An 18,160-nucleotide genomic window follows, 5' to 3' on the forward strand; every position below is an offset into this window, starting at 1 on the left:
TGAAGAGTTGTTGCATTTTGATCACTCCTTGGTTAAGGAATTAATTCCTTACCTGTCCCTGCCTCTCTTCCATTTCTGTTTCTCCTGCAGGAGCTCTGGTGTTGTGTGGATTTACCACAGATTCATGTGATGAAACCACGGTGTTTGCTGGTTCTTTCTTGTTGTTCTTCTACCATCTCAGACTGCCTGCACATATTTTCCTGCCACTTTACACACCTCACACAAGGACACTGACCCCAAGAGCATTATTTTCTTCCCTGTTCTCTCTTGCCTCAGATATTTATCAACAGATGTAATAAAAATACTTTAAAACCTTGCCTCATGTACATCCTTGGAGCGTCACAGTGGTAACTTATCCATCATGTATGATACCTGGTTCTGTTTGCCTCTTTTATGGAGCCTAATGTCATCATTACCTGCTGTAATCCCTAGACTTTGGGATATTCTGGAGCAAGAACAGCTCATTTCACAGCCGCTGCTGGGTGTGCATAACTGGGGCTGGTTGTCTCCTTGCTATGAAACTTTTCATCCACTGCTTGTCTGTTGCCATTGCAGCTTCCAGGGATGGGGCAGTGCTGCTTCTGGACAAGACCAGTGGCAAAGATCCCTGAGTGTGAGGTAAGAGACTTTGCCCCCTGCCAGATTTCTGAATGGGGCTGTTTTGGGCCCTCAGCAAGAAGCAGCAGAGCGCTTGGCTGGGTTTATTCCCGGCTTTGCTGCCTGCCACTGCTCCTGGCCACAGCACAGTCCTGGCAATTGCGGCGCAGGACCTTGCCCTGCGCCCGTGAGGAGCAGCCACGGGAGGAGGGAATTCACTGGGAATTCATGTTTTCTCTCTTACCTCTTCCCAGCAGGTCTGGGCTCGCTCGGGCAGCGCTGCAGGAGCACCTGGGAGCGGTGGTGTCCCTTTCTGAAGGGACAGAGCCGGGCACAGAGCGGGAGCGCAGCGCTGCCGGCCCGGGACGGAGCCCGGCGGGGGGAACGAGCCCCTTTGCGCTGGCCATGAAATCAGTCATGTGTAGGTTTTTGTCCAGCCCTGGGGGGTGGGGGAAGGAATGTGGGTTGGGCGAAGTCTAGGATTACACCACCGCTGAATTTTTTCCTTTGCACACTTTAAATAGCCAGCACCTTTCGGTCCTGCCTTCGCCTCTCCCGCCGCCCGCGCCCCGCCAGCGCCGTCCGCCAGGTAACACCTCTGTCCCCGCTCGCTCTGCCCTGTCCCCCTGTGCCCCTCACCCTGCCGGGGCTGCCCAGAGGTCACGGAGCGTTTTCTGCCTGTTTAATCATTTTCTAGCGTGGCGGGGTCCTCCCAGTCCTTCCTTTGCTGTCAAACGCTTGCCAGTGTTTCTCAGCCCTTTTCGTGTCCCCAGGTGTTTTATAGAGAGGGAGGGGAGAGGTTAAAAGCGCTGATTTGCCCTTTTTTAGCTCTCTTTGGATAAGGGAGAGTGTAATTTCTTGCCAGTGCCTTTTCTTGCCCTCCCAGCGAGGGAGGGATGAATAAATGTCAGTGTAGGGCTGGGGGAGCAGCTCTGAGGGCATGGAGTAGGCTTGGGGGCTGGCACTGTGCCAGGGAAGGTGCCCTCCTTGGCACGAGGTCCTCAGCAATCCCAGCTTTGACACTGGGGACTGGCAAAACCACAATCCTCACCCTTTTTCCTGCAGAACTTGGCAGCCAGCAGGGCATCTGCCTGGAAGGAACAGGCTCAACCCTCGGTGTCCTTTTGGAGGTACCTGGGGGAACGTGGGGCAGTGAAGTGGTGCCCACCTGCTCTCTGCTGGTCTTCTCTTAGCACAGATGTGTTTGGAGATGGTGCCAAAGGATCTGAGAGCAGTGCTGTGGGAAGCTCTGCAGGAAATGGGCAGATGTTTGGAAGGGCAGACCTTGAAGAAGGCAAGATCCCAGATGCCAATGATTTCTGCACGCTTTATCCTGCTGTTAGAAGGATAGCACCGTTCTGAAAATCACCTTTTCATGTAGCCTTGAAGATTGTCAGCAACAGTTGCTGCCATCAAAAGGATAAACTTGCTTTCCTATCATTTCAGTTTCTTCTCTTCCATTGTCTAGGACTTCTGTGTGCAGTATCCATCATATGGTCTGTAAAACCAGGCCAGGGCAACAGAAGAGAAAAGAAACCCTTATAAAATACCTTGTCAAATATTTGATCCTGCTGTCATTTCCCTCCAGCCCTTTTTCCCACACCTGACACAGCTCCATCCTGAGCTTCTGGGTCTTTGGTGTAACATTGGGCTTAGAAGATGGACTTCCAGAGACAGGAATGTTTTGAGATGCAGCAATTTAAAAAAACGAAACTAATAGTGGCTTTCAAGGACTAGTTTTGAACTCATTAGTGAAAATGCATGTGCGCTCTTACCACAGCAGGAATCTGCATGAGGAGAAAGGGAAGAACAGTTTGAGATGTGTGTGGGCACGTCCTTGCCCCTCTCTTGCCTCCCATGGTCCAAATTTCTGCATCTTTGCGTGGTTTATGCTGAACGTGATGAAGGAAACTCTTTTTGCAGGTGGGATGGATTACAGTGTCCCCGGTGCTGTCAGCAATGGTGAAATGGTGCCCACGCACCCTGGCATGGAAAAGGAGAAGGAGGAAGAAGAGGAGGAGGAGCAGACCCTGGAGCGTGGTCAGTGGAACAACAAGCTGGAGTACGTCCTGTCTGTGGCTGGGGAGATCATTGGCCTGGGCAACGTCTGGCGCTTCCCCTACCTCTGCTACAAGAATGGTGGAGGTAAGAGCAGCCAGGGCCACCACCCCGTGATCCCTGCCAGCTCCTCAGCTGTGCCCATGAGTCTGAAGAGAAGGTGCCAACATGGTACTGCCAGCTGGGCCCCAACCAGGGGCTTGTTGTGAACCCAGTGGGATGTGGATAGCAGCGGGAATATCCCAGGGTTTCTGATGGCTGGAGCTGTGCTTCCCTGAGATGGATGGAGCTCTGCTCCTGCTGCTGAAGTGGGAAGGCTGGAAGAGCAGGGAGAGAGCTCAGCTTTCTGAGCTGGTCTCACTTCAGGCATTGGTTCCTTGAGGGGCATCCTGTGCAGATGGGATGGGGGTCCTGGTGGGAGAGCGGGGAGTGCTGTGAGAGGCCACAGGGCCCCAGTGTCTTTGCAGGCTCTGTGAATAGGAACTCGAGGAACTCTCAGGAATTCTTGAACACAGGTCTTGCTCCTGTGTGTGTCCTTGGAGAGCTGTCCCCTGGCTCCTGATGGCAGGGATAGAGAGAAGGGGTTCTCCTGTTTCGGGGTAGAACTACAACACCACTCCTGCCCCACTCCCTTGGCATCTACCAGAGCTGTGGGAGAGGGGACCCTGCCTCTGATCCCCAGGGAAGGGCTGTGGGTGGATGTGGCTGATGCAGGGACAGGGATGCAGGGTGCTGCTGCTGGCACTGGGCTGTGAGCACTCCAGTGTGCTCAGCCCTCCACCCCAGGGCAGCCTGCACTGTGCCTTGGCAGCAGACATGGGCTTGCTGTGCAGGTGGAGGGTTGCTGCAGGCTTCCACCTTTTAAATGAGAAAAGTATAAAAAATGAAAACACAAAGTTTTTCTCAAGTTTGGCTCAGAGACGTGTGGAGAGAGGGAGCTGCTGTCTGATTAGCTCCTAATTGGGCCCTCCAGAAGGGGAGAGAGAGGGGAAGTGGTGCTTGGCTGGGAGCTGGCAGGGAGTGAGCACTGAGGACCCAGGGCTGAAATCCCCTGGCTTGAGCTTGCAGTGGTCTCATGGGCCTCACTAAACTGCTTTCATCCCAGTGGCATAAAAGAGGATTAAACACTGTTTAGCTACTTTCACGCCGTGCTTTCTTCAGTGCTTGTTTCTTTTCACCAGGTGATCAGGCAGTCTCTTTTCCTGCTGAAAAAGGAGAATTTTTCCACATGTTCTTTTTCTGTGGGAAATGCTTCTTGGCTGCTCATTGAGCTGTGGCTGGTCCCACTGCTGCAACGTTCCATTGATGGGAGCAGAACTTGGAATCCTGTCCAGGCACCCCTTGCCCTGGGTGCCAGGGGAGAGCTCAGGGAGAACTCTGGGGAGAGGGGAGCTCCCATGTGAGCAGCAAAGGCAAGACTCAAAGGGATTTCTCAGCCTTTTTTCCCTGGAGAAATGGGCCTGAAGCAAAGTCCAGTGAAGCACTAGAGGCTGTGAGGAATTTGAAGTTCCAGGCAGATTTTTCATCTCCGGCTCCCTTTCCATGAGGTTAGAGCAAGGATGGTGCATAAGACTCTTGCATGGTGAGGAGACAGATTCTGTCAGGTTTCTCCTGGGGCAGAGCAGTGTGATGAGGTGGTGCAGGACACAAGGCTGCCTCATGGAACCCAGCCTACCAGAGACAGCACTGATTCAAAACCCTTCTAACCCTTCTAACACCTCAAGTTGAATTTTAAAACTTCCCAGAGGTTTTGCCTTATACTCCCTTAGAAATGCTGGTCCAGGCACTTGATTCTCCCATTTTTCTACAAAGGTCCATGGCTTTTATTTAATTTCCAGCCCCAGGTCAATCACAGCCAGCCTACAGCCATTAACTCTCGTGCCAGCACTCCCATCAGCCTGAGGTAGTTCTGCCCTGCTGGATGCCTCTCTGTCCCTTCTGAACTGTGTGCAGGCAGTGGTGACAACTGCTGGCTGCTCTGCTTTGCCTAAATCAAGCCTCTTCAAGAAATGGTAGCTGCAAAATCTGAGTTATTTAAAATCTGCGTTATATTTACTCTTCCTTTCTTTGGGGCTATATTCGCATCACACATTTAATGCTCAATGCATGACACCAAAGCCCTACAAAGTAGAGGAAAACAACAAAGAAGAGGAAAAAATTGTTCTTGGTGTGCTTGTTTGGTCTTGCTTTCACCTGCAGTGGCAGGGCCAGGCTCTCCCTGGGCAGGCTGGCCCCACTGATTGGGAAACACCAGCAATTGGGAAAATCCTACATGTGTGTCCACCTGTAGCTGGGTCACCAAAAGTGGATTCAGCCCCAAAAGTGGGTTCAGCAATTATAGCCCCAAACCAGTAAGTCAAAGTGACTTGATAATATTTTTAGCACAGAAACACCTGGATCTGATGGCACACAGCCCGACCAGCAGGGGCCAGGGTTTGGCCAGAGCTCAGGCCCCAGGTGGGACAGTTTTCTCCTAAAATACCCTACAAACAAGCCTCTGTTCTTGGCAGTTGGGAAAGTTGCTTAAAATGATACATTTCTTGCAGATAACTACTCAAGGTTTTACAGAGCTAACATAAGTGGTTTTATCATATATTTTTAGCTGAATAACACTGATGGTGTTAATCACACAGTGCCCAGGGTTCATCCTCTGTGTCAGCTCTCACTGGGGTCTGTTGCTCAGCATACCAATCTTCCCACCAGGGATGTGAGGGGCTTAGGGCAGATTGCAGAGAGACATCTCTACAGATTTTTCCTTCTCTCCACCATAATTCTGTGCTATTTCACAGCCTACATGTCAGGACCCTCCTGAAACCTTCCTGAAACTTGAGATAACCACTGGTTAGGAGACAGGCCAGCTGAAAATAAGGGAAAAATGGACTGGAAAGCTTGACTTGCTGCCTCAGAGACCTCTCCTGGAGTTTAGTTAAATACAAACTTTTATATGACAGCAATCTTTCTTGGAAACAGGCTTGATTTTCATGATGAGCTGATTTTGTGCAAGCTGGGAGTTGAGAGGACAGTGTTAAGACAAAGGAATCTTACAGAAACTGTTTACTCACTATGCAAGAGTCTCGTACCATCCTTGCTCCTACCTCATGGAAAGGGGGCCAGGGATGAAAAATCTGCCTGGAACTTCAAATTCCTCACAGCCTCCAGTGCTTCACATTTCCCCTGCCATTTGCCTTCACCAATTTTTGTTTGCAGCATAGGGGCAGATGTGCATTGTTCCTGCAGGGCTGCCAGGTACCACAGGATCACTGAGATTAGAAAAGGCCTCTAAGATCATGGAGTCAAACCATTAAACCAGCACCCCTTTCAGCTCCTCTTTGTCCAAGGGAGCTGCCAAGGTGCCTTCCCTGTCTGTTTTGCTTATGCTTTTTTATTTTTTTGCAAGAAGGGGGGGCTGTGGGTCTGTACCTGGCTGAGATGAGCACAGGGTGGGAATCCCAGCCAGTCCCCAAAGTGCCCTTTCCCTTTCCCAGCCTCTGCATGCTAGCTAAGCTTCTTAATGAAATCTCCTGGGTTGAGTTCTCTTGTGCACCAGGATTGTGATTTCCCCTATACCCCCACTGAGCTGAGCCCAAAGCCAGTGAGCATCACACAGGCAGGATGCAGGGAAACCACAATTGATGCCTGCCTGGGCTGCCACCTCTGCCCCTGCATGCCCTCTGAGCCCAGCACAGCCAAGATGCTGCTCTCTGCCTGAGTCTCCCTCTTTCCTGACCTGTGTCCCTGCCTTTCAGCACAGCTCCAGTGGCACATGAAGTGTCACTGGGCATGCACCATCTTGTGGGGCTGTCTCCTGTGCTCTGTGGGGTAAAGGCCATCACTGCAATTAACATTAGCCTGGGGTAATCAAAAGCTTGAAGCATTTAATCTCTTCCTGCCTGTTCCATGACAGGGCTTGAATGGGAGGGCAGCCCTGGCTGCTGCTGTGAGCTGCATGCTTTCCTGCACTGCTTGCTCTTCCTTTGCATGTCTGCTGCTTTTTGCCAAGCAAATGATTGAGCACCCCACAAACTGGGCAAAAGTGTCAGCCTCCGTGTACTCCTCAGAGCCTTGGTACTGCCATCCATGGTCAAGTTCACATTGATTATTTCACAATAATCAATGTGAAAGTTGGAATGTCTTTACAGCAGTGTTCTTCTGTATTTCCATACAGTTATTCACAACTTTCTTCTCAATTCTTTGTACATATTGAATTATTAATGTAATCACATCACTCCAGCAGGTGAAATGTGAGGAAAATTCTTTTTCCATGGTATCCTGTGTGTGATCTTCCAACCTCCAGGCTGTCCCACTCAGGAGGAACCTCCCTGGTGACTGGCTGGAGACAGCCTGACCTCAGACTCCACATGGGGCTTATTTTTCTATCTGCCACTTGACTCTGCCAGGTGCCTTCTTCATCCCCTACCTCATCTTCCTCTTCACCTGTGGGATCCCCGTGTTCCTGCTGGAGACGGCGCTGGGGCAGTACACGAGCCAGGGAGGGGTGACGGCCTGGCGCAGGATCTGCCCCCTCTTTGAAGGTGAGAGAGGGGAGCTGGGAGGGCACAGGGAGGTGGGGACAGCCTGGGACACCGAGGACTTGAGCAGAGATGTTTTCTCCTTGTTCTGCACCTCCACACATCCCCTGCCCATCTGCCTGCGAGGGCCACTGGCTGCCCCCTTTGGGTCACCTTCACCCAACAGTTCTCATTGTTACATCCCATCCCAGTTTCCTTCTTCATGGCAAGGAGCTTTGGCAAGGAGCTTTATGCCCAGTCAAGGTTGTCCTCTAAGAGGTAAATGGGGAAAATGCTTCTGGTGATTATGAGGAACCTAAAGCATGCTGCTGGTTTGGTTTTTTTTTAAGTCAATGCTCTGTCATCTCTGTGAGTTTGCAGGTTGTGTAAAACCTTACTGGTGAAGGTGTCAGCTCTCTTAATGAATTGTCAGTAGTCAGACCCTCTGCTTCTAGCAGAGTTTCATCACAGTTATCCAGCCTCAAGCCACTTTCTTTGATTTCTCTGAAAGTCACAGTTGCCTCCTCCTCATGTGCCAAAACCTTTGGATGCTTCTCCGACGCCTCCCAGAGAAGGTGTGCAGTGCCAATAAAAGAGCTTCTGAAATAAACATGAAAAGGGGAAGTGAAAATTATAAAAAAATGAATTTTGTTAGAAGAGATGTGACTCAGTAGGTACCACACCATGGTATGTTTCTGCCCCTTTGGGTGGTGTTCCAACCACAACCTGCCCAGCATCCCTCCCATTGCCAAAATGCACTCAAAATGCAGAGCAGCAGACACAAACACTGGGTGAGCAGGTCCCACAGGGAATCCTGTTCCAAAGGGAATCCATGAGGGTCACCTGCCCTTGGGGCTCCCTTTCTGCAGGAATTGGCTATGCCTCACAGGTCATCGTCGTACTGCTGAACTTCTACTACATCATTGTCCTGGCCTGGGCCTTGTTTTATCTCTTCAGTTCCTTCACCATTGACCTCCCCTGGGGCAGCTGTGACCACGAGTGGAACACAGGTGGGTGTGGAGCCCTCTCCCTGTTCTCCAGCAGATCCCACTGAGGGAAACCTGCTACTGCCCAGGGCCAAGCCTCAGGACAGTGTCTTGCTCCTGTGTGGGTGGGATTTGGGTTTGGGGTGCTGGGTCACTGCAGTGCTGTGGGCATTTTGTGGGAGAGGCTTTGCTGATCTCAGTCTTTGCTAGAGAAGCACCAGTGCTGTGCAGTGGTGACCTCCCTGGTGGCTCCTGCTCTGGGATCCAGAAAACATGGGTGCCCTTCCTTCTTGGCTTCTTTCAATCCTCTTGTTCTGTGTCTTTCTGTGGTTGTTCTTGTTCTGTGGTTCTGTTCAGCCTTTCCATGGAAGGGATTTCTTTTTGTGCATCCTTGGGGACTATACAAAACTTGTCCCAGAGTCAATGTCAGGGAGTCTCAACACTGTGGATGGACAGGGATTTTTCAGATCCTCTGGTACTCCAGGCATTGCTGCTTACAGTTCTTGTTTCCCTGGGCCTTTCCCACAGAGAACTGCATGGAGCTTCAGAAGGCAAACTCGACCTTCAACGTGACCAGTGAAAACGCCACGTCCCCTGTCATCGAGTTCTGGGAGTAAGTAAAGGACAGGCCTGAACACCCCTTCCCTCTCAGATACCATTTCCATGGCCCAAGGACAGGCCTGAACACCCCTTCCCTCTCAGATACCATTTCCATGGCCCAAGCACAGGCCTGAACACCCCTTCCCCCTCATATATTTCCCTGGGAAAAGGACAAACGGCAGTAGCACATCCCATAAACCCACCCTTGCCAGAAGAGGACACAAAAGAGGAAGCTGAGCAGGTCAGAGTGAAGGTTCTCAGGGGCAGCCCTGTCAGACAAGGTTAACTTCACTGCACCCAGGGTGTTGCTCTGGATCTGTGCTGGCCTGCCTCAGAGCCACCTGATTTTGTCCTTCTCTGATGTGCTGTGTCCCTGTCCCTCTGGACGTTTTGGCCTTTTTTTGTCCCTGTCCCTCTGGACGTTTTGGCCTTTTTTTGTCCCTGTCCCTCTGGATGTTTTGGCCTTTTTTTGTCCCTGTCCTCTGGACCTTTTGGCCTTTTTGCTCTCACTGACCTCTTTCCTTTGAATCCATGCTGCTGTGTGATACCAGTGTGCTCCCAGGAGGCTCTGGCATGGTGGGCAGTGACTTTTGTAGGTGCACTGGTCTTATCTCAAAAATAGAAAAAGGAGTGATGTCCTCAGTATAGGGTGACTAATATGCAAGTTAAGCTGAGGAGAGAAACTCACCAAAATCAAAATGAAATGCTAGGGTCAGACAACTTCACACTGAAATTTGGTCCCTTGTGTTCATTGTTTTCTCTCCTTGTTAGTTACCCTGGGGTCCAGAGTAGCTTTATGTCTGTCACAAAGGCTTAGGATGTTGGCTTAGGATCCCTGATGGTCCTCAGCAGGTCCAGCTAAGCTCTGAGCTCTGGCTGAGTGACTGCAGGTGACCCCTCTGCTGCCTCCATGCGTTTCCCTTGTGTGTTTGGGTGGATGGAGGGCTCTGTCCCTGCCTACCCTCAGGGGGGATGGAGCACACACACAGCACCCAAAAGGCCTCCTCAGCTCAGCACAGGGACACTGCTTGTAAACTCCAAAGTTTTAAAACTTTTTTTTTGTCTCCTGTGCTCTCCCTCTGCCTGTTGCTCACAGGTGATTAAATGGGGGCCTGCCTTAGGCTGCTTTTCCTGAGGCTGAGCACTGGAAAATTCATTGTTTCTACCACTGTTGTGGCCATCCCTGTGTTACTGGGGAATAAGCAGCATGGGACTGGAAATTCCCACTGTCCATTGCTCCTGTTTCTTCTGTTTCCACTGTCTGCAGCATCTGTTCCTGCTGTCCCTGGGCAGGGAGGTGGGAGGCCAGCATTTCTTTGAGGAGCTCTGACCTGCCAGTGGGGTGATCACACACTCCACAGGTCTCTTCCCAGTTAGTTCCAGTCCAGTGGCACCCTTTGCACTGGTTAGAGTCCACATCCTCAGAAGCAGGCAAAGAGCAGCGTGACAAAGTGTATCTGAGAGTGCACTGTGGTTTTTCCAACCCTTCTCCCACCCTCTCAAACTGCTGCAAAGCTGTGGGGCAGGGAGGGCAGCAGAGTGCCTTAGGCATGGGTTCTCCAGCAGCACCTTTATTTTGGGGTAACTGCTGTCTTTTGCAGCAGGGTGGACACTGCTGTTTGCTGGGCTCCAGTGTTGTGCAAGTCCCTCTCAGGCTTGGGTTTCTGGGACTGACCTCTGGGGTTTCACACTCAGGTTCAACTGTGAGGTGTTGGAGATAGAGGAGGATGAATGAGTCCTTACTTTTGTAAGTGATGAGGAAGATTTGACACACACATGGCATGGAAAGGCTGTTATTATCTGACCTCATTTGTACCAAGGTCCACATAACCCAGGATTTTATCTCCACACTGGCTGTGAGAGGATGATCTAGGTGGCCTCTTCTTGTTGGGGAAGATGAAACAGGAAAGATTTATAAATATGATTGTTTGGCAAAAGATTATCTTCTGACTGTGCAGTGGGGATTATGGTGGTGGTGGTTGGGTCTTAGTCCCAAAATGGGATGCTGTGCTCCTCTGTGTCTTGAGGGCTGCCTCAAAAGAGAGAAGTGTGCTAGGGAGAAGGGGTTGGACAGCATTGCTTTTTGGGTGATCCTGATGGATTCTGCATGGTAAGTGCAGTGTACCCCTGACTTTGAGGATTGCAGCGTGGCAGAAAAGTAGGTGAACTTTGTGTGTCCATGGCTGGCAGGATTTTTCAGAGAAGGGCACAGCTTAATTTCTCTGAGGCTTTCAGCTCAGACCTGAACCTTGTCAGTAAGACAGCTTTTCTCCCCAAAGCCACCAGGCACTAAGGAGGTGAGAACCAGCCTGGTGTTGGGAATATTAGTGGCCAGCATCAGTGACTCCTGCATGTTTCTTTGCTTCCCCCAATGCAGGAGGCGAGTGCTAAAGATTTCTGATGGCATCCAGCACCTGGGTGGTCTCCGCTGGGAGCTGGCTCTGTGTCTGCTGCTGGCCTGGATCATCTGCTACTTCTGCATCTGGAAAGGGGTCAAGTCCACGGGCAAGGTGAGTCCTTGGTTCTGGTCAAGCCTCTTGGCCACAGCACTGGTTCTGCTCACCTTTTACAGGTTCAGAGAGGTCCTTGAGGTCCCCTGGGAACCACTGGCTGTATGAGCCGGTGGGAGCCTGTAGGGCTCAGTGCGCAGCAGGAGTGTGAGCCAGGCTCTGTGGTTTTGGGTAGGAAAGGATGGGAGCACTGAGGCATCTCAGAGCATCCAAGGTGTATATCCCCATCTAGTTCCTCTCCATCCACAGGCTGAGGACATCCTGCAGTCTTCCTCTGTCTGGGTGGTTGCATGTTCCCTTCCTTCCCACCACAGCATGAACAAGCAGCATGTTCTTGCCTCTGCTGGCAAGTCCAGCAGGAAAATTTTCAAAATCATTAGATATAAAGAAAGGTAACCATGATGGCCCCAAAGCCCTCTCTGCCTCAGCACCATAGGAGCTGTCTTTTTGCGCTTTCTGTTTGTCCCAACTCTTCCTACAGTTGCTCATGTTCTCCAGCAGTAAAGGCCTCCTTTTTCTATCCCCACACTAGTAACGCCAGAGTTATTTCTTGTAAAGTTTTTGGGGAAAAAACTGGTGTTGCTGTCCAGCTCCGTTCCATGCTGTCTGTTACAGAGTGTGCCACTCTGATTTGCACTGACCCCATGACTTAGTTTCTGCCACTGCCTCCTGACCCCATTCCCAGTTAGCTTTGTCTGGAGCCAGCAAGAACAGATTGAAATGAAAAGGTTTAGTGTATTTCCTAAATGGTGTCTTCAACAAGCCATAATGTGTAATGGGGTGTAAACTTTAGCTGCACCCATTTCTACCAAGTTGATGGCATTGGATGTTAGCAGTTTCTCTTGCTTTCAGAATGGCCTGGGATTATGGAACATGACAGGCAAATCAAGCAGCTTGCAGGGATGATATTTTCTGGTTTCCATGGAGTAAAATTAGAAGAAAAGAGCAATTGCTTGCTGTGGTGGCCTGGTAAAAGAAAACAGAGGCAGTCTAATAACAGCAAATATGATATGAAGATACAGCAAATGTAGTGTGGGAAGTCCTGAATTCCATCTATTTTAGATACAAGTTCTCAGTCAAATGCAAGTGACTTTTAGCAAAAAGTACTAGTGATGGTGAGATCCTGAAAACAGAAACCTTCTTTCATTGAAGCAACAGTGTCCATAGATTTATCAGCCTTCCACATATTTCATAATCTGACTAAAGTGATGGCTGCAGGAATATAATCCCACTGGGAAAGAAATATTCCTTAATTCTGAGGATTTGCCTGTGGAGGGTCAGCACCCTGAGCTGAAATCACCCTACTCAGACCAGCAGTGGTTCTCATCCTCCTGCACAGGGCCTGCCTGACCCCAGGAGCACTCCCACAGGCAGGAGGTTGTCACAGATGGAACCACTTTGCACAGGCATGTGGATCAGGTTCAAATAAAACCCTGGATGTTGTTGACCAGCATGTGACACAACAATCACACTGATCCCGGCAAGGCTCCTAGTGATGTAAGTGCTAACAATGCCCAAAAAATAAAAAATATTGGGTCTGAGCCAAACACTGAGTAATATCTCATTGGATCCAGATGTTCCTATTGTTAGAAGTTTGGCAATATTAATCCAGCAAAGCATTCTCCAAATTCAGGTCTCGGTGGAGGTGTGAGTGGCTGTGGAGTGAAAAACTTAACACAGTAATTCACACAGGCTGTAAAGCAATAGGATGTTACCAAAATATGAATCCAAATCATATGCCAGACAACTACCAGTTTGTACCCTGAGCTCCTAAAACTGATGTTATTTAGAGATTAGAGATGCAACCTGGCATCCTGGAAGAATGTGCACTAAGGTTCAAAGACAATGAGTTGTTTTTATGATTTTTGTTTTTAATCTTGCTTTCATGGGCTGAGAAAGCTTAGACTTGCATCCCATTATTTCCTGAAGGAAGATTTTGGTTGTGTGGTAAATACAGTGATGACGGTTAAACTTGCAGGACCTGCAGATTTGATTACTGTCACTGTACAGCTCTAAATCAGAAGCTCCTTGAAAATTTGAGACTATGAGAAATTTACTTGCTGAAGGATCCTGTCCTTGGTTTCTACAGTGTTCAGGATGCAGATTCAGAGGGACAGGGATGAAGCTGCTCCAGATATCTCAGGCAATCCAGATCCTCAGCAAGGAGGTATTTTTCACTGACCTTTGTGTCAGTGTTATCCAAGACTGCTGAGATACATAGGGCAGAGCACATGAAATGAATGGAAAACCTGGAGCTGCAGAAAGAGATGATAATCTAGTATTGGGTTTTTTTTCAAGGATGGGATATATTTCAAATCCTGTCCTACAATACAAAACTGAATGACTGGAGGGTGTGTGTCCTGTCTTAGGGAAGGACTCACAGAATCAGGTGCTTTGGACATTGCTTTATTCAGATGGAGTCTATCAGAGTAGATCCAGAAAAAATCTTGTTGTGAATTACTGCTCAGATCATAAAGACTACCCAGGGGCAGAGCAGAAGTGGTCATACTGTCCAGGGAAACCAGATGCTTGTTCTCAGCAGGATGTCCCCTAACACAGAAATGGCCAAAGATGAGTCACAGCCTGTGACTCCCACTAAGAGATCGTGGGCTTTGGGATTTTAAAGCAACTTATTCTGGATGGATGGGCAGGTGTGAGAAATGGGTTACTTCACATCATTACATTTTGCACTTTGTCCAGAGATGAGCTCTCCAGTGCACAACTGCCAGAGCTGAGAAAAGAGCTGTAGGGTAGCATTCAGGTGAAGCATGCTGATGCAAGTCATTGCTCAGCACGTCCACACAGGAAAAATCCTGAAGAAGAAACATTTCTGTTTTTGGCCTAGCATGATAATGAACAACCTCTTCTCAAGATGGCCAATAATTCTTTAAGGTGTGGAAGCAATGCAAAAGGATTATTCACATTACTTGAATTGTTGAGGAGATTGCATGAGCTCTCAATATCAGTTTGTGTGGGAAACAGACTGTAATGTAGTGTCATTGTGGCATGCTGCAGTAAATAGCCCGAACAGTCCTGAAAGCACCCTGGTAGTCCCCAAACTGAGTGTCACATTTACCAGAGGTAGAGAAGTCCCTGAAAGGATTATCTGATACTGGTTTTCCCCAAGGGATGTCGCTCCTTTGCTAGTGGTTTTAACCCTACCTGAGTATGTCTGCAATGCTCATGGGGCTAGTGATAGAAAAAGCAAGAGGACACATGTTCAAGTATCAGTGCAGGGTGCATCAAGGCAGGGAATAAAGAACCTTGATTCCATGATTCAGAATGCTGAACAAATGCTGTATCCAGCTATATTATATTACACTCTATTATACTATACTAAAGAAAAACCTGTGATGCTTTCAGTCATGACACAGCTTTGACCTAATTGGTCAATCAGTCCAAACACCCATCAGCAGAGTCCAATTAACAAATCCCCTTTGGTAAACAATCTCCATTTGGTAAACAATCTCCATAACACATTCCACATGTGCCAAACAACAGGCGCAGCAAGTAGGGATAAGAATTGTTTTCTCATCTCTCTCTGAGCTTTCTCACTGCCTTCCCTAGGAAAAATCATGGGAGAGAGAATTCTGTCTCTCTCTATTCAAAGAGGATGTGAATACCACATTTTGGGTCTGCATTCTTAGCGGCAATTCTGAGACTTGCAGCCCTGCTCTGCCTGAAATGCCCATGATGAGGTCACTGCAGTGGGAAGGGCTGGGCACACCCCCCTTTCCAGTCCCAGCTCTGAGCTGGGGACCCCCAGCATTGTCCCTGGTGGTCCTTCAGTGGCAATCACGTTTCAAGGTGTTACCTGCAGACCCCTTCACCCTTGCCACTAAATGCTGTGGAGAAGAGACTGTGTGTCACTCAGATTATGGAGTAGGGATGTGAAGATGGATACTGGGGGCAGCTTTTTCCCTGATCCATGTAGATATTACACCACTGGCTTCAGAAGACCCACTCTGAGTCCAACCTGCTGACAGCCTGGCTCAGGGTCTGGATTGCTCTAGGACTAGAAAGATTTTCTCTGGCTCCAGGCACACAATGGCATGTCATACATTTCCTGAGTGCATTTTAAAACATGTTTCTTTCTCCTGCAGGAGACAGCAAGGTGCTCAGCAAAGCAGCCTGACCTGTTTCCTGCCCAGGGATGAGTGCTGTGCTGCTGGCTGGCACTGTGTGCTGTGGCCCATGCTCTCTCTCACACTTGTCCCTTCCTGCTCTTCCCAGGTGGTATATTTCACTGCCACGTTCCCATACGTCATGCTGATTGTTCTGCTCATCAGGGGAGTCTCCTTACCTGGGGCAGCCCAGGGAATCCTCTTTTACCTTTATCCAGACATCAGTCGCCTTGGAGACCCTCAGGTAAGGTGGAGGGGGGATGAATGGCTAAGCTGTGCTTGCATGGATTCTTCTGGCAGCCCTCACTCTCTCCTTTTTGTTTTCCTACTCTTTTCCTTCCAATTTCTACTTTCTGACCCCTCTTTTGCCCCCCTGGGGCTGTAAGGCAGAGCTGTGATACTGATGTCTTTTCTGATAGTCCCTGCTCTCTTGCCCTCCAGGGCTGTTTTCCTGTCTGAGTTGAGTCTGAATTGCTCAGGGGTATGGGCAGTGGGATTTAATCCTTTCTCCTGAGTGGTGCAAGCTATCCCTCCCATTCCTGGGGAGGCTCCTCTGCCGTGGAGCCAGACAGTGTATGGGGTGCCCCTTTGCATTGTGCTTGTGGGGATGAGCCCTGCTCCTGGCACACTTGCTCCATCTCCCTTGGGAAGCATGCTGGGTGCATGGATGGTGGGAGCCATGGCATGCTGCAGCAGCAGTCCCTGGGACCTGGCTGCCTTTCTCTCCTTCCCATCCCTGGTGAGAAATTCCTGCCTGTTTGACAGGCGGGTCAGAGCCCGACTGCTGCTTTTAATCTCTTTGGGACAAGTTCTTCCATGTTAAATCCTGGCTCCAGCTGAGCTACTGTACCAGCCTTTGTGTGAAGGTGTTTCCAAAGGAGATTAAAGGGTGCCTGCCTGGAAAATAGGCCAGCAAAACCCTTTGTAACCCTATTAACTCTTTCTGGTCTAGCACCACTGCTAGGTTATTACTTTTGCAAATGGGAACATAAGTGCTGGTGGATGTATGGCAGGAGCTGCTGCTCCATCAGCATGGAGGTGCAGAAAAGCATGGAAGAGTGAGAACAGGTCTGTGTTTGCTGTCTCTGCACTGATGAGGTGCAAGAGGCTTTTGAAATGAAACAATATTTTTGAGTGGTGCTCCTTCTCTCATGAAAAGTCCTGTTGTTACCGTGGCTGTGTTGCCCAGGGGACTGAACTAAGCCACCTCAGGCGTGACATGGCTGGTTCTAGCTGTGTCCTCATTAGGTCTGTCCTGGCAAACCTTTTCAATTGCAGCCTGGGCTTTAGAAGCAGACCTTCCTTCCAGCCTAGGAAATACTGGCAGAAAGGCAGAGTAACCCTTCAAAGTAACAGGATGGCTCCGAACAAGGGGAGGAAAACACTGCTGAACCAAGGGAGGAAAACTTTCTTCTCCCCCCCACTCCACACTCCCTGATGAATGCTTTACTTCTGAGACAGAAAAGCAGGATTTGGCAGTGATGGTTGCCTTCCTCTAGCGTGTTTTAACCATCCTACTGAACTGTGCAGCAGGGCTTGAGTCTTCTCTTGTGTCTTCCCATCAGAGAGGGAAAGATTTGTGCCCCAAGCCCCACACAGGTGTGGCTGTGCCCTCCTGTCTCTGCACCGGGACTGTGATGTGAGTCCTGCCAGCCCATGGGGACCAAGCTGATTAGAATTAATTTGTGCTCACAGGACAGCGAGCTGTAATTGTTTACCAGCAGTTCTGCACTGCCTTGAAAAATGGAATATTCTTTAATGCTTGGGAAAGGATTTTGGAAATTGAAAAAAAAATGACCTCTCCAATCTAAGCCTTATGAGAAGGCATCTCAAGGGGAGGTTTAACAAAGGGCAAACAATATGCAAGAGGCTAAAATCAAAGTTCCTCTAAAGTATATGAAAAACTACGTGAAAAGAGGGGATGAATTATTTATCAGATTCTACCAGGGGAGCAGCAACAGCTGAGACGTGATTAAATGTCAGAATATCAGGCTGGTGTGTGGAAATCATTGCTTTTCACCTGCCAAGTGACCTTGGACAGAACTGGGAAATCCTGTCTATGAGAGCTCAGTTGAGCTGATTGGTAATGGTCTCTTCTGGCTGTGAAGTGCCCTAAATCTTCCTGCATCTTCATCTCCTCAATCTGTGAAATGCCTATAATTAAAATGGTAAATGAATTGCAGTTGATAGGTAGATCAGACCATACAGAGAGCTGCCAAACCAAGGTGTTGAATAAGGAAGGCCAGTTATGCTTAAATATGAGCAGATAACAGCAAAATTCTATTTTGAACTGCATGTCCCTACAGAAAAAAAAATATAAAAAAACGAGCTCATAGCTCATTTTCTTAATATGTATATTATTTAATATTATGATGTTAGCATGTCAGTCATAACTAGACCCAAAGTCTTTTCTCACTCCTTGACTGCATTGCTGTGCTCCAGATGCATCCTGTGTGTTTCATAGTGTGGACCAACAGAGGGTCTTGGGATCATCCTCTATTTGTACTTTTGATCACCCTTTGCATTTATCGCTTTTATCACTTGTTTTATTCAGCAGGAAATGCTGGAAATTTATGAATGTGATTAAGGAGAGGGATGCATAGTGGGATCCACCAGTGAGAAGATGAAATGAGAGGAATTCAGAGTAGAACTAAGATTTAAGTGTGTAAAACTTGTCATTAAAATAATTTTATCAGGTGCTGTCAGGCTTTCTGTTGATTGAAGCTTTCATATCACTGCCAGTCACTGTTTAGACAGACAGACAGATATAAAGAGAG

The 18,160-nt window shown here is 48.9% G+C and overlaps 1 protein-coding gene across 1 annotated transcript in view; it reads left to right on the forward strand.

The window, feature by feature from the left end:
• Positions 1 to 1,112: 1,112 nt before the first annotated feature.
• Positions 1,113 to 18,160, forward strand: part of SLC6A13 (solute carrier family 6 member 13) — a 31,943-nt gene continuing 14,895 nt past the window's right edge. The window contains exons 1-7 of the mRNA XM_058021874.1: positions 1,113 to 1,186; positions 2,521 to 2,742; positions 7,053 to 7,187; positions 8,033 to 8,173; positions 8,678 to 8,762; positions 11,127 to 11,259; positions 15,493 to 15,627. Coding sequence (XP_057877857.1) covers positions 2,526 to 2,742; positions 7,053 to 7,187; positions 8,033 to 8,173; positions 8,678 to 8,762; positions 11,127 to 11,259; positions 15,493 to 15,627 — 846 coding nt within the window. The 5' untranslated portion in view covers positions 1,113 to 1,186; positions 2,521 to 2,525. The remainder of the gene's footprint in view (positions 1,187 to 2,520; positions 2,743 to 7,052; positions 7,188 to 8,032; positions 8,174 to 8,677; positions 8,763 to 11,126; positions 11,260 to 15,492; positions 15,628 to 18,160) is intronic.

This window comes from Melospiza georgiana, chromosome 4, assembly GCF_028018845.1.
Source record: "Melospiza georgiana isolate bMelGeo1 chromosome 4, bMelGeo1.pri, whole genome shotgun sequence".
Lineage (NCBI taxonomy): Eukaryota > Metazoa > Chordata > Aves > Passeriformes > Passerellidae > Melospiza > Melospiza georgiana.